Here is a 16,965-nt window from a genome sequence, read left to right as displayed (position 1 = left end):
TTTCCACCAAACATGGAAAATTCTCACAATAATTTCCAAACCTTTCCAAAAATAATCCCCAAGTTGTTCGCATGAATTATGCATGTATGTATGTACGTTTGTCACACGATTACCGTAGCTTACGTTCAATTCAATTCGATTCGAATCGATTTGATTTGATTTCAGTTCGCTTCATTTCGATTGAGTGCATCACGTACCGCATGCACACACTATATATATAATATGTATCTCAAAATCTGCATGATATCTACATGGCAACCCTAAATATTTAAGAGGAAAGGGCTAACAGCTGGCACTTATGATTTACTAAAAAACCATTCAGTGGCAACAAAAATTTCAAAATGGCTGTGATAAAAATTGAATTGAAAATAACGAAATGAAATGAAGCCGACTGAGTTGATCAAACAAAGAGAAAGAGCACACGCAATGCAACCACCGCGAACATCCCTACTTAAAAATTTAGATCCTGCCCACCTATACACACGTATGTATGTGATGATATCAAATAATAACTAACCCTCTCGCTTGATCCCTCTTTTAGCTTTTGGCAAATTAACAGTCTGTACAAAAATATTTACCCCCTTACCATTTAAAATAAAATTTTTATAATTGAAAATGGATTAGAAGACATACAGAACTTGGAAAAAGATGGCAGCATCGAGAGACACAAAGTCTAAGAAGTCGTGCCCCCGCACCAACATCATCTATCACAAAAGAATACCCCTAGAGAAAAAAGAAACCGATCCCATAACCCATTTGAAGTTTGGTTCAAAGATCTTCTCGTTTTTTAATAATCATGGCGGTGTACCCCTTTTCCCTCTCACTCCATCAAATGCAACAGAGCGAGACAGCAAGTAGCATTTCTATGCAAATCATTCCGAAACTCGTTTTCCATCCAACAATTTTTGATGACGCCGATTTGTCTCCACAATCATAAAAAACGTTAACGAAAACAGAAACTTTAAGGGAAAATCATAGAAAGATATAACGAGAGACAGAGGGAAACAAAAATCAAAGCGTTTTTCCGACCAGAACATAATTAAATTTTGGAATAAATTATTACTACACATTTTGAGCAGCAAATGCGACAAATCTTCGCTTGACCCTCACCTCAAAACCCAAAAAACTTCAAGGAACCTGCGGAAGATCTTTTATATTTTCGGCTTCCCTCATTTTTTTCTACCATTTGCGATAAGAAAACGTGAGAAGGTTGGGAAAGGTTATGGGATATCAAGGGATTCGGTGGGACCTGAGAAGAAAGCTGGTTCCATTTTATACATAAGCAATTTTTGAGAAAATTAAATTATATCTGAAAACAAAGTTATGGACAACATTCGAAACAGATTCGAATTTGTTTTATACAATCAATTATTTGAGTTAAAATTAAAATTTAGTTTCTTTGGTCACGTCTAATGGCCTAAATCATTCGGTTCCTGGCCCAAAGTTCTAACTCCAACTTCAATAAAATGTAAAATGCACGTCGTTTGGTCAAGATCGATTGCTGGGTCTTCAATATATTATATCTCACGTGTGGCGGGAGATGTAATAAAATAAATTTAAATTGAAATTGAAATTAAAGCTGGAGAAGTTCTCTATTTTTATTTTACTCATTTGCCGTAAAATAAAAAATACTTACGAGTACCGAAGGTTCTTTTGCCTGCGTGTGGGTCGAATGGGTTTCTGATTCGTTTCGACTGATTTATGTTAACGATGACACTTTCGGGAGAACCGAAACGTTTCGAGGTTTTGGCTTCTTCGAGGGCCTCTTTTACATTTTTTTGATCAAATTGTGGTCTTCAGTGCATTGTATCTGTGGCATTTAATACGAGTTTTTAGTTCGAGACAAAGATTCTTTGTATTTTTTGGAGTTCTATTAGTTTGTTATATTGAATTTGATTTTCCAATTTATTTTCGTATTTTACCAAGTTGCAATTTGTTTTTTCTAGAGACTAACAATTTATATTTGCTAACTTGTTTTTAAAGCTTAAAGAAAATACATAACGTATTTAAGGTTTACTTTAAATTAGAATTCCGTTTTCTGGTCACTGGCAGTTTACTCTTGTGTATTTACTCTTGTATTTATTTCATATTCAATTGCTCTATTTTTCTTCAAGCTCTTAACTCTCTTTATTACTCCTTTCCACTTTTGTTTATTTCGATTAGCCTTGTTTTAGTTTATAGAAAACACATAACCTTTCCCACAACCTGGTGTTCCAAACGTTTGAAATTAAAGAACGTTTAATTCTTGCCGAAAAACACAGAGACAGAACCCGAAAACTGGGAGGCATTTAAGAGTTGACCTTGTCTCGGTGGGCGGCTAGTGGGCGGTGGCGGGTTTTTGGCTCCGGCACTTTGGGCCATTTACCCGATTGCGTTTAATCGATTTCTTTGTAAACTGGAAACCAATGTCAACAGCCTCGCACAGATGAACAACTCACACAAATAAACAAATTCCCGACGAAATTTTGCTCCTTTTCCGAGGGCGAAAACATTTACACACTTAAACGAAGCAAAAGAATTCCTTGTGGGGCGACATCAAATCTATATCGCTAGGAAAACTAAGAAATTGTAGTGCAAAGCAGTGAGTGAGAGCGAAAAGGACACAGTCCCCGGAAAGGATTTCCTATTCCCCGCCCTTCGTCCAGTCTTTTCGCTTAGGTAAATACACAGTTTGCTTGTGCGAGGGAGAACTGCAAAATGTATCTGCTGGATACATATCGAGTGTATCCAACCAGTGTTGTCCTTTCTCGCTTGGCGCCCATTTTAAAGTGCCTCCATCGATTTTTTCCAGCCAGCGGAGAAAACTTTTGCCCATAACTCAACTTTTGCGGCTGCCATTGGCAATTAACACGCCCACTCCACTCCGCCCACCGCTAAAAACCATCATCATTTCGATCACTTAATGGCAAATTTATGTGGCGCTGCATTCCCTCCTAATGAAAATGGAATTCATAAAATAAAGCAGCATAAAACACTTTCGGGGGGGACACATACAGACTTGGCTCGTGGCAGCCACATGTTCATTCGTAGCTGATCGCTGAAATCCCGCCCAGAATGGGGAGTCCAAGTGCCCACCAGATGTCGGAGGAATTCTTCAATTGGTTGAGGAATTCCCAGCTCACATAAATTATTTGAATCATATTTTAAATTCAGTTGAGCAAATATGTTGAGCTGATTTAGGGCCACAGTGCATTTTTGAGCAAGTAATTGTGGCAGCAAAGAATCTAATAAATCATCTTTGGGCATTTTATATTCTTAAGTTAATTAACTCAAATGAAAATTAATTTTTTCAGTTGAGAGCTATAGGTTTTCACCTAACACCATTGATCTAGAATGTTATTTAATATATCTTTAATAGTAGTAATAGTAAATTGTATATTTAACTGTTAAATGCCCAAAAACTTGACCCACCAAATTGAAGATATCAAATACTTTAAGCGTATCATTTCGCAATTGTTGCATTTAAATGTTGGCCCATTTAACCGGGCTGCTTCAGACCCTCAGCTCCACCCATATCCTTTGGCCACGCCCACACCCACAGCCCGCCATTATTCCCTTCCCCCCCAGAGAAGTCGAGAGTCAGGGCCCCGACAAAATCGATATGGTCCAAAATAGACATGTCTGTGCTGCTTTTGCTTCGGGTTTTGGGGCTCTGGTCCTTCGATGTCGTTTCCTCCTTTTTTGTTGCCACTGCTGGCGACGTCAACAAGATATATTAGCTGGTTTCATTATGAGGGGGATTCCCCGTTCATTTCGGGATGCGTCGAAGAGTGACGAAAGTGGCTGGGCCCACATCACCCACACTTTCTACTTTTGCAAGGGATGTCCTTGCCCTCGCATTTCCTGACGTTCCTGCTGGGTTTCTGTGGGTCCTGCACTGGAGGAATTGCATATATCCTGTACTATCCATATGAATAAAATGAAAAAGGGTTAAATAATATGTAATAATAATATTTCTCCTGTGAAAATGCAAATCTATCATAATACAGAAAGTGCATTGCATACACTATATAAAAACCCCTCATTTTTCTGTCTGTATTGTAAGTTCTTCTAGGCCCTATACATGTGTGGGTATGTACCTATCTCTCTCTGTCGCACTCGCCGCATCCATCTCTGTCTGTCTGGGACCATTTCCGGCGGCCCCAGTGGCGGCAAATCCAGCCGAAAAAAACTTTGTCCGTCCACGCCCCCATGTCTGTCGTCCGCCCCCGGGGGTGCCCCCTCAATGAATGCTCCCCCGAAACCCCAACCCTTAACCCCCTGGCACCCCCTTAACACTGTCTGGGTCTGGCTTTTTTGTCGCCATCGTCTCGCAGTTTCACTTTTTGTCAGCTGCTATTTCCCCAACGCCCGTTCAAATTTCCATTGCGTATGGGTGTAAATGTCTTATATAGTAACGTATATATCTGTATATATCCGACTGTGTTCGCTTGAGAGCGACAGAGATGGGCATACAACTGAAACCGAGAGCAGCAAATTGAAAAAAAAACCACAAAAAAAAAGAGGAGGAAAACTGCGGGCATTTTTATGTTAATCAGGTCAATGGCACGTTGGATTCCCCACATCCCCAACGAAAAAGCCAAAATTGGGCCACTAGTAGCGTCCTCTATTCCAAAAAGCAGAAACAACAACAAGCCTTATATTTGGCTACCATGTGAAGCAGGGTCTCTAACAAATTGTTTACCATTTGTTGCATTGCCGTGAAGTAGTTTTATTTTTTTATTCAACTGTGACAAATTTCAAAAAAAAAAGTTGAATCAAGGGGTTTAACATTTAAGGGGTGAATGTGTTTAATTCGAAATGAAGAAGCGAACGCAACTCTTTCTTTCTAGCAACGATCTCGACATTTTGTTGTGCTCTCGAGCGAAATATTTGTTTAGGCAGGATGAACGAACACACAAACATACTGATACACAGGACATCCCTGGTTCCATTGTTATCGGTGATCCTGTTATGATTCCATTTCATATCCAGCCAGCAGGAAGTTCCCTTTTTGTCATTTCCGAATGATGTGACAATTTGGCAATGAATTCCACGGCGTAAGTTGGTTTTTCATTCCGGATTATAGGGAGATTATGAATGTTTCGGCAAGAGGAATAATTCCTTGCATAATAATGTTACGTGAAGAGGGAAATATTGTCAATTTGAAGTAAAAAAAATACGTATATAGGATTAAATTATGTATATAGAATTAAAGTTCTATTGGGATCGTACTTATAAATTTGTCTACAACTGCATCATTTGCTTTATAAATTGATTTTCTTTAAAACTTCCAACATAAGCCCGGTATAAACATATTTAAATTGATTGAAAATTTCTCTAATTCCCTTTATAGCTTCAAATTCGTCGTGAATCTTGAGCAACTAGCGGATTTAATGATCCATTCACTGCTGAAATCCGAGCCAAAACTTTTCACCCCCAACGCATCAAAATTGGCAACTGACAAGGACGAGAGTCTTCCATTCAATTCTCCTTCCATTTGAGTTTTCGACTCGTAAAAGCTTTTTTCTGCCAGCCATGCAAACTTTATTACGCACTCGCACACGTAAATATATATATGTATATACCCACATCGTTCAATGTAACTCCATAATTATGTATTTATGCAAATTTCCGTTAAAAGGAGGCGCAGCAATGACGCCGCCATATTGTCGCATCATTTACCATTTACGAAATTGTTTAATTCAATTAAATAATTATGCATATGTTTTGCCGACACGCATGACACCCTGCAACCTGCACCCTCCTCGATAAAAAAGCACCCCCGAAACAAAAACTCGTCGAATTACCAGCGACAATAAACTTTGCATGGGCGTTGTGACAATGGGGGAAACAGTGGCTGAGTGGGTGGTTTGGGGGTGGGCAGGTCAGGAGGCGGGGTGGAGTGTGCCAAGGTCTTAGGCCTGCTTCAAGGAGCGTGGCCCAAGAGCTAATTCACCAGCAGTGGGGGGTAAATTCAAAAAACATTGAATATACAAATTTTAAAATATAAGAAATCAAAAATGTACCAATAGCTTTAAAATAAAACATTAAGTTAAATAGCAAGCTAGATATAAATTAAATTAAATTTTGTTCCCAGTTTTTCTGCAGTGTACTTACAACTAAAGGCAGTTAATTTGCCTAATGCGGGGTCTTTAGGAAATGGTAATAGGTGATGGAAGGATAAACATTCGTTCTCACATGAATCCTTATTCGCGAAGTTAGCATAAACTTTTATTGACTCAATTTTATATGCATAAGTGAAATTACCTACTCCATATATGCAAATACAAAAAATTACCAAAATCTCTGCAATAAGGAATCAAAGTAATGCGTCTGAAGAAATTGAAGCTGAAAACACCCAAATGGTTTCGTGCCGGAAAAACTTCATTCAAGGCATTTTAAAATGTCTATAAGATTTTCTTATAATCATAATCATAAATATTTACCAAATATATAAAACTTTCAAAATCCTATGAAGATATTTGGATTAGAATTTATTAATAATACTTATTTATTAATTTAATTATATTTCAATTTAAACTCAAACAAAATGAAAGTATTACTCAATTCAAGATATTTTGCGGATTCGGTTTGTACCTCTTCAAAAAGGTTTCCCTTGAAAAATTTATTAAATTACGTTGTCCTAATACAATTTACCTCAAAAGAACTTCGAGCTAATCATCAAAATTCAATACGTGAGTATGAAAGGAGAGTTATTACCTTTAAAATGATTTCTAAGCCGGGCTTAAAAGAAGCCGTCGGCCGACAAAGAGATGTGAAATAGTTTATGTACCGCTTCACACAGGGGAAAAAACACCTGAAATTACCTCCGCCCTCGCACCTTTCTGATTAGAATGCGAGCAAGTGCCTTCATTTTTTCCAGATTTTTATTTGATTTTCATATAATTTGGATTTTGATTGAAATTAAATTCGGACTCACGCTTTGCATGGCTAATGAACGGTGGAAGAAAAGCCACTGAATCTCGCCATCGATGGGTTTTCATTTCGTTCCCATGGGTTTTCTGTTTTGAAGTCGTGGGTGTCTTTGTTGTGGGTGGAGGTTAAATAGAAGGTTAAAGACAGACGAGTTTTGACTCATTTCTGATATCTTTTTAATGTTCTCATTAAACGAGTCAAAGACGTCACCTGCATTTTATATTCGCCTTAATTGAATACCATTTATATTTTCCGATTTAATGGCAGCGGAAAAATTGAGGAGGTAGTTCGAAATTTAAAAAGGCGGTAGATCAGATTCAGATTATACACTACTTGAATATAAAATTATATATATATGTGAAATCCAGTTAAATAAATCTTAGAGATATATTAAATACCTGATCCATTTCCCCATCGTTTAGTCCGCGACCAAATCAAATGACATATTGCCTATTGTAAACCAATTATTTCGAAATCGTAATCGATATGCTGTTGATCTCAATCTTTGCTTGCGCTTTTCTTCTCCATCTGCGACAAATGTGGATAACAAATTTCCCGTATTCCAACCATAAATTAAATACGGAAAAATATCACATTTCCCAGTGTGACTCACAAGGCTCCCCAAGAAAACCCAAGTAATTATGTGAAAATCAGGGACATCTACTCGATTTTCGGCATGCAATTTTCCAGATTGTCATTGGCAAACAATTGGACGAACAATACCCAACCACTGCTGGAGAACAATTAAATAATTGATATGTAAAATAATATTTGGTGGCTGACAAAAACTGAATCTCTAACAGCGATACCCAGGTACAGGTTCCCGCTTTCCAGTCCATTCAATTCACTCATTGTTTGCGGTATTGCCTGCTGTGCTCTTAATATAATAATCATAATAAATCCCTAATAATTTCCGAGCCATCAAAGAGCGGCGACGACAGATTGGAATTTAATGGTCTGGGGACAGATATGGGATACAGAAACGGGGATCCGAGACCGGCTTAATGAACTCGGTTGACAAATTTCTCGAAGGCATCCTGGCTGATCCTCCAGACAAAGCGTGTTTCATTAGGTTGCGCAAACAACTCATCCGTCATGTGTCGTCTTTGCCCTTTGTTTGGGCAACTGCGGTTGATTGCACACGATCCCTCCCAGATTCCAAATTCGAGATTCAAGATCCGAGGACGAGGACGAGGATCCTTCAGGGGCACTTTTAACTAACTTTCCAACGAGTGCCCGGGTAATTGTCTTTGGCTACTGTAGCCGGCATTGTTTGCGCCCGGATTCTGGTCTTTATATTTTTGGAAAATTTGTCAACACCGATTCCACAGATCTATAGATCTATAGATCCACATATTGATCGAAGCCGAGAAGTTGCTCGGCTAAGGAGCAAATCAATTTCGGCTTACCCTCAGATCTTTGCCGGGAAAACCATGGCAGCCAGCTGCGGCAAAAATTCGAATGAGGGGGTGGGTGCTTCATTGATATTTAATTTATGTTCTATTTGAGAGCAGTGGCTGCATCGACGACACAAATTACATATTGACACGCTGATGGTTTTTTAATATGCACACTCGAGTACGTCATCTGGTTTGGTTTGGGCTCGTTTGTCTCCGCGGCCTGAAACAATGAAACAAATTCGAAATTCATTAAATGAATTTATACATTTAATTTATTGGCGCGGCCTTTTTATCAAAAAAATTTGATAAAGAGAGGCAATGAAATGGCGTCACGGCACTCGGTTACTCCGTACCGGATGCCCTCCATTGAGCATGGCGCTCCCTATCCGCGGACATTAACAGATGCGGTTATGTTGGTTAACAAACATTTTATTGGCAGTTCAATTTCGATTTTTAATTAAAGCGTGAAATATTTTTGAACGTAACGACAATGCGCTGGATGAGCAATTCTTGAGTCCGGAATAAGTTTCATTAGAGGGAGTTACTTGAAAATAATTCAAGACAGTTTGCATATCACTGCAGACAAGTTTGGAAATTTCTCTATAATTATCATATCTCATCTGGTATATAGAAGTATCTACGAATGCCGCTCCAAATAGCGTTACGCGTCTTATCCGCCGTAAATCCAATTACGAAAGTTCCACAAAAGGTTTTTAATTCGATATTTAAGGCACAAAGCGTTAATTACAGCGCGAAAAAAAAGAAAGACCATTGCAAACAATATGGATGCCGAATGAAAATGCTAACTTGGCTCATCTGTAGGGCTTCCCATCGATTCGAATCGATGGCCCCATATAAATGCTTGCTTATGTATATCATTTTGTGCCGCTTGTGTATTAGCGCGACTATTTTTCCACGCCTTGAATTCGATTCGAATTGAAACTGAAACGGCAGGAAAATAGTTGCTAAATTGCAAAGAGACAATTGGTGGCGGGAAAACAAAAAGCATCGATACAAATGCGATTAAATTACAGGCCTTAACTATTTACGTGCTGGAAAATCGTGGGGGGAAAGGTGCAGGGCGGTCAGGTCACCCTGTAATTCACATTAATCCAGGGGGGTGGGGGGATCGGGGTTTGGGTAAGGTATGCACTAAAAATGCTCGCAAGTCTGCGAGTAAGCAAAAAGTTCGAATAGGAAAATTAAAAATCGATAACATTAAATTGAGCCGACATCGTTTGGTGGGCGGTGAAAGTGGGCGCCCATTTGCTTTTGCATGTGGCTTTCTTTATTTTACCATATACATATAAAAGCAAGGCGGAAAAACAAAAAGTAAGAACTTAAGCGTATTAAATTGGATTTGATGGAAAAGCTGCAACCAAACATGCGACAAATTCCACACACACACACCCATGCGCAAAGGATAAGTAATTCATGTGTGTGTGTGTGTATGGGAGTGAAAATTTGCATTTGTACATATGCATTATGCGATGGTTAAGTTTTGAGTAATTCATCTGTTTTCCTGCCAATTCAAAGGAATAAATTTAAGTTTTTAAAGTTAAAGTTGGGCATGATCACAAGATTAACTTGCAAGTATACAACTTGTAATATAATTAAAAGGTTTTTTTTATTTCAGTAATCACTAAAAAAACATTCTGCTTACATTTCCAGGCGTATCCTTGATGTTTTCACTCGAGCAGCAAAGGAAACTCGTCGAATTGTTCTAAATAAACATTTCCACGTATGCATAACTGTCGCCTCATCAATTTGCTGTTGACATTTGGCGGGCCACCAAATGGAAATGGAAATGCATTAAAAATTGATTTACGCCGGCTATTTACGCTCATAAATTTGTAGCTATTTAGCGGTTCTCCAAAACAACCAACAAATTGTCAACACACATTCACCGAAAAACCCCGCGTAGGCAGCTCGAAAAAGGGAGCACACAAAAAACTGAAATATTACACTCGAATATTAAAAAAACAAAAAGGTTGGGGTAGGGGGTTGTCTTTGTTTTAGGGGGGTGGGCAAAACGAGGGCACATACCAAAAATGTTGGAAAAAAAATGACAACCGCTTGAGGAGACCAAATGAAGCGCAGCGGAAGCCACGCAAAACGGGAACAAGAACAACAGGGAAAACATAAATGAATCGAAAACAAAACGAAAAACATAAAACATAAAAATAGAATTGACAATGCGTTGACAGTCTGCTGTGTGTGTGTTGGTGTTGTGCGGGAGCGGAAGAGGGAAGCATCAGGGATGGGGGGTCAAAGGTTACGGGTAGAAGGGAGGAAGGCCAATAGCCCGCAGGATTCAGACTGAAATTCCTAAGGCTACAAGATTCAAAAGTGATTTGATGTGATATATCATTTCTATAATAAATTTACAAAAAAATATACTTTACTTAACATATTTATACCATGCATCCTTAATACAACTGTAACACTTCCAGATGTCCTGCTAAAATAGACGTTTAATCCCACAAATCATTTCAAGGATTTGAATTACACCAGCATTGTATCAAACTTACCCATTTGAACTGGGAACTGGGATTGAAAAGTGGCATCATTAGGATCACATTTATGGGAATCGGAAGTGACAGAACCCACTCATTGAAGCGTCATATATGGCACATTAATTTTCACTGGAAAGTGAACTGAGTTAATGTCCTGCCAGTTGACAGGATGGGCAGAAGGACGTTCGGGTCATCTGTCAGATTGGCAAAAGGTCGTCGAAGGTTTCGATATTGATTTCACAGTTATTGCTGCTGACAAAGCGCCGCTTTCGAGTGAAAAGTGTAATATTTCAATTTTGAGCCTGCCACAATGGTCAGAAGTCCTAAAAATCGAGGTGGATGTGTCCCAAAATGCGAACATGACACAATTTAAACTGCCCGACCCCGACCTCCGACCCCTGATCCCTGACCACTGGCCAACGGGTCCACCCCCTTTCATTAGACCACCACAGGGCACCACCTCCATTGTCCTGCATGTCCCGCTCGGGTTTATTGTTATTGTTATTATGCGAAGTGTTCCTTCTGCAACTGCCAACTGCGGAAGTATTCCAGCCCATTGTCGCTGCACTTCTACGGCCTGGTCGGGATCCGCTCGGGGACCCATAGAAAACCCCGGGCACGCGCCATGCGGGGACTAATGACGAGGCCCGAACTACGGAAACCCGCTCAAGTGCTCCTTCGCAGTGCACTGAGCAAAACTATTACATATTCGCTAGAGGGGCAACACTGCATTCGGAACTACAACTCAAATTTTAAAGTATCTTTTTTTAATAAATTATATTCTTAAAGATATATACTTCATATTAATCAGAATATTTTTCATATTCTAAAAGTACATATAAATGTTTTCCAGTGTCAATCTCCAATGAAGATTCTTCAGCATTCCACGCTCAACCCCCAAAAGCCAACGGATTCATCTATCTGTCCATCTGTGGGTGGATGTATGGATGGTACGAGTACATGTATCTATATCTTTTCCTATCCGCCTGTGCGACTCATAAAGCCGGGCTAAATGATGCAAGCAGAAGCAATGCCCCTTCGGTTGTTGCTGCTGCTGCTTTTGGCACATGACAGCCAGCCAAAAACCAATAAATGTTTTCAAATTTATTGCTTTTCATTCAAAAATTACTTTTGTTTGTTTCGGTTTTCACAATCAAATCACACAGAGATCCATACCATCCATCCCGGCCATCCCTCGAGGATATTTGCCGGACAGGACATCAGTTTTTATATCGCAAATTGTCAACAACAAAAGCGGCAATACAACGGGAGGTGAATATAAAATTGCGTATGTGTAAATATACATCTATAAAATACAAAACCGAAATAGTGCTCGACTTGTGCGCTCATCGGTTTTGTATCTTCTATCTTTAAGAACGAACATAGATAGATAGATAGATAGATAGATAGATGTATCTTTTAGGCTATATTATCATTGGTTTTGTTAAATATCCTCTTTAATAAACATAGTGTTAGACCCACCTCTTAAGCTCTCACATCTTCATGAAACTGCTACGATCGAGAGGATTTATTCCGGTGATTAAGCGAAAGGCCTTTCATATTTCAGCCAATTAGGAAAACGATCGCAACAGCACATCCAACAAGCATCACTAATTGGCAGACGTTTAACACTCCCCCTCAACTCGATGAGTTCCCCAAGATGGGACCATAAAACGATTTCCAAATGAAAACTGGAGGCACTCAGCCAGCTACTGCAGATGGAGATCATCATCATTATTATGATCATCAACGGCAGAAGCAGCACGATATGAAGGGGTTACGGTCGATGGAAGATGCGAGATGGGTACTATATGGCTATAGTTCCCCCACGCGCCACCGATGATGCCAATGATTAATTGCCTCGAAAATGTGTGTTTTCATAAACAATTTTTTTAATAGACCCTCGCATATGTCGGCTGTCGGTCGAGTCAGAAACCTGGATCTATCGGGGTCGACGAGTGGGCGGGGTCAAAGAGTTAAATCGATTCGAGTGTTGTCGTTGTCGGATCTTAATGCAGATGACTCCGATGACTCCGGAGTTCCAATGCAGCTATTTTCGTGTCCTCCGCCTCTGATCGATGCACTCGTGTTGGGAATGTAAAAAGAGTTGATAAATCAAAATGTTTTGCCGGAGCCGCAAGGCATTTGAACGCCCCCGTGGCCCTGACAAATGGGCCCGTGGTATTTGGGCTTATTGAAGGTGTTAATTGGCAGCAATTAGGATGGACCTTAAGCGGTCGAAATTCATATTTTCCAACGTATAAATACGTTTAAAATTAGACAAAAAGTCGATGGAGAAAATAGAAAGGCAAGTCAGCGTAAGAAAAACATTTTTCCGCCTGACGCGAGGGTCGCAAAGAAGTTTATGAAATTTTTGTGTGCTCTGGAGCTCGCGGCATTCCCGAAACAGATTTTTTCAATTAAAAATAAAAAATGTTTTCAACAGGTGACAAAACAATTTTACGGCCTCAAGACCGCACGAATGCCATAAAATGGGATTAGCCATCAGGGAGATGACGATCAAAGCAGGGCACTTCTCGTTTCCCTTCCTGATGCCTTGTTTTGAGTTAAAGGGACCATCATCAAATATTTTATGCATTTTAAATTGCTGCTAAAAAAGCAGAGCTAACGTGCCCTCATCTCTTGCCATTCCAGCCATAAATCTTAGGGCTCTGGAGATACATTTTGTGGGACGACAGGTAGATCCCATTGCTGGCTGGTCCAAGGACATGCCGACACTTGGCCTCAAGTGCATTATGAATATGAAGCAATAATATATTTATGAACCTCATAACGATGCAATTTATGAGGTCATCTGTCATTGTCTGCTGCTCCTTTGTAGGTCAGTCTTTAACCTTTGTTCTGTAGATCGGCAAGAAACATAAAAAAAACTTGGATCGATAGGAAACTGGTTTGCCAGCGGCAGGGAAAAAGATACAGCTGTGCGGCATGCGGTGAGTACAGGTGGAAGTCGCTAAGGATAACAGGGTGCCTTATCCACCAAAGTGTGGCGCAACATAGGTTTATGTTTGTAGTGCTAAAGTCCCTTTCGGACAATATTTATTTAGTAGTTTCCCATCCAACTGGTTTATATTTCTTAATACTTTCACCAAGCATACCGTCTGAATATATTAATTTTAAGAATAAAACAATAATCAGTATTTATTGCGCTACATTTGCTTAAACATTTATTTATTTATCACCAGCATCTGTACATTAGTTCCATAAATCAGCCACACTGAAATGACTAATTCAATAAGTTTGAATGGCTGTTTTTAACTGCCATTAATAGGCTAATGGCATATTGTCCATAACTCGAGATGGTGATTAAAAATGCTTATTATGACTTTGTGTGTTTGCACACAATTTGAATTTTATTATGACTAAGATTATATGAGAAGATCAAAGATAACATTTCGAAATCTCAGCATGATCTTAAATATTCGGTTAAGAGCGAGTATAGAACACAGACTGGTTTTTGCTAATGATATTCATAATGCGACAACGAAATGATTAATTTGTTTGTTTTCCTGTTATAGAAGATTATAAACCTATAAGTGTGCATTAATAAAACAAGTTAAAAGTTTTCAAATCAAGTAGCCATGGAAAATACATTAACGTGTACTTCAGCTTGTTCGAATTAGAATTCCTCATTTTTAGTCCGGCATTCAGTAAGGTAACAGATCGGCCAACAAAATTTTTTCTAAAACCATTTGAAAATTTTCAAATTTTTTAACGATGGAGAACGGTCCGGAGTTTAATTGGGAGTACAGTCATGGTGGTCCTGGAAATCCCAACTACTCACAGGTGAGTCTGCCTACGTACTTCGGTATCCGGGGCTAAACCATGGAATGGTTTCAGATGGGTAGGGGTAGTACTCCTCCTGGAGGCGGTGGTCGTCAGTGGCTGCACTCAAGTCAAGCTAACACCCACAACTATATGCATGGATCCAGTGGAATGGGATCCCACCAGAATAACCCATCTCCAGGTGATCCATTTGCCTCCTACAACCAGAATATGATGAACATGTACACGAATTTTAAGCCCAGTTACGGTCATTCTCAAGTTGGGTAAGTTGTTCTATGGATCTTAAGGCTGATCTAAAAGTGTTTTGGATTATATTAGCCCGGCTTCGGTCCAGGGCATGGGTCCAGAGCCTGGTCAAGAAATGGGTAACAGAATGGGTAACAGAATGGGCCATGCCATGCCCGAGTCAATGGGATTCGATGGAGGCATGGGTTCCGGAATGGATTCAGGCATGGGTCACGGCATGGGCATGAGCAATGGCCTTGGCGCTGGAATGCGAGTTGGTTCCATGCGTGGAGGTCAAAGGTTAGCTGGAGGCTACTCCTCGAACGGTAAGGCGTTGTACCTACCTAATGAAGAATCGCATTAAAATCGTTTTTGCAGGTCTCAACGATCCGAATCCTTCGCAATCCCACCGAGGTAGTTGGTTCTAGAAGAGCCCCCTAGTTTTATTTCCTAACTAACTTTACGGATCTCATTTGGCACTTGAAAATAAAGTATAGGCTCTCCATAAAATGTATAAACACAAAGAAAATAACTCGAAATTTCCCGTTTAAGAATAATAATTTGATCACATAATAAATATTTGGCACATTTATCAATCTGCGATCACGTGTTCGTTATCTACAGTTGTGACCGTTTAATTGTAATCGATATTCAAATACGGACGAGGGTCAAACGGTGCCATTAACGCCGGATGACCTTCTGCCCTTTTTGGGTGCTGTGACCTCTGTCATCGGGGATCTGTGTATGGAAATCACGGAAGGGATGGGGGTGGCTTTAGTTGCGAGGGGTGGCGCAAGGGCATAAATAACAAATGCAATGTATTTGTATGTATAAATTATGATGATACTATTAGTTAGCATGTCATTCGGCAGCGGGTCTATAAATTACGGACAGGCAACAACTGCAGCAGCACAACCCCCCACCCTCACATATTAGGGGCCAATGTGCATCCGTTTTTTCGGGAGTTTTTATTAATAAATTTACATACATATACTTACGATTTTGGGGGGCCCCTAACATCGCCACTCGCCTGTCGCATGTCCCCAAATGAGGAACTCCCTCCCATTTCGGAAGTCCCGCGCGTGTGTAATGATCTGTCGCCCTGGATCAGGGCAGCGGATTAATGGTAAACCGAACGCATTTTTCATCGAACATTCCGTTGCATTTTTTCCTCGATTTTCCACTATGTTTTTAACAAGCGCCCATTTCGGAGGAACTAATTTATATATATTTTTTTTTCTGTACGACGAGAGTTCAGTAAACTATATGGAATCGCTCCGGTTATGAGACCGTTCCGTTCGTCGTGATCCAGATACGGTCGGTTCCGTTCCCCACCATGAAACCCTTCGGACGGAGGGATCCCCGGGTGGAATGCCAGTCACGTCTTGGACAGATAGGCCAAAGAATAGAGCCAACCGACAATCACTCCGCCGTTTTCTGCCTTCATTTCAATTCAGTTTTTTTTGTTTTTTTGTTTTGTTGTGTGTTATATATATGTATATATAACATTAAGTTAGTCCGTGACGGTTTGTCGGGTGGCGAAGGGGTCACAAATAAATTAAAACAATTGAAATTTACATTAACATTTCTCGACTCGGTTGGGTCTTGTCTTAACACCTCTTTTGTCAGCTGTGCTTGAGGGGAAACTAGGAAAAAGTTGAGCATTTTAGACTATCTATAAGTTTTATATATCAACATACATTTTAAAATATTTCCTAAAATAATAGTATTTTAAGTTTAAAAAAATCAAAACACTCATGTTGCTCACTTATTTTGGTATTTTCTAAGTAAGATCTTATTTTACAGGGTATTTAGGATGGGATTCCATTTTAGTTATTGCCCTTTCACGTCGAGTAGTTGAAATATCTTGGTGTTATTTTAATTCGTGTGCTCTTTTATTTCTATTTTTTATTTTTGTTTTCCCTGTTGTTGCGCTGTGTCGGCTGTTTTTTTCGTTTCGAATTTGTTTTCTATGCACTTATTTAATTGTGTTTTTATATTTATTATGTGCTTTCCTCAAGTTGCCTTTTAATGTGCCACATTTACGTAAAAATGTATTTTTAATTTATTTTCTAGACCGCTTTTGTCGCTTTATCGAG

General features: G+C 39.5%; 1 protein-coding gene across 1 annotated transcript; it reads left to right on the top strand.

The window, feature by feature from the left end:
* The first annotated feature begins 14,488 nt into the window (after positions 1-14,488).
* On the top strand, positions 14,489-15,469 carry LOC117143559 (keratin, type II cytoskeletal I). The gene is made up of 4 exons (XM_033308305.1): positions 14,489-14,641; positions 14,696-14,904; positions 14,960-15,192; positions 15,245-15,469. Exons 1-4 carry the CDS (start codon positions 14,573-14,575, stop codon positions 15,292-15,294), a joined length of 561 nt encoding a protein of 186 aa, XP_033164196.1. The 5' UTR covers positions 14,489-14,572; the 3' UTR covers positions 15,295-15,469.
* Positions 15,470-16,965: the final 1,496 nt, after the last annotated feature.

This window comes from Drosophila mauritiana, chromosome 2L, assembly GCF_004382145.1.
Source record: "Drosophila mauritiana strain mau12 chromosome 2L, ASM438214v1, whole genome shotgun sequence".
NCBI lineage: Eukaryota > Metazoa > Arthropoda > Insecta > Diptera > Drosophilidae > Drosophila > Drosophila mauritiana.
The sequence above is the reverse complement of the archived record's forward strand: the minus strand, read 5'-3'. Positions and strand labels throughout refer to the sequence as shown.

What these genes read in the sequence shown, in the direction of transcription:
- LOC117143559 (XM_033308305.1), top strand. Translation starts at nt 14,573, where the DNA reads ATGGAGAACGGTCCGGAGTTTAATTGGGAGTACAGTCATGGTGGTCCT. An exon ending in GAAATCCCAACTACTCACAG is followed by an intron (nt 14,642 to 14,695) that starts GTGAGTCTGCCT and finishes GAATGGTTTCAG; the next exon opens with ATGGGTAGGGGTAGTACTCC. An exon ending in TGGAGGCTACTCCTCGAACG is followed by an intron (nt 15,193 to 15,244) that starts GTAAGGCGTTGT and finishes TCGTTTTTGCAG; the next exon opens with GTCTCAACGATCCGAATCCT.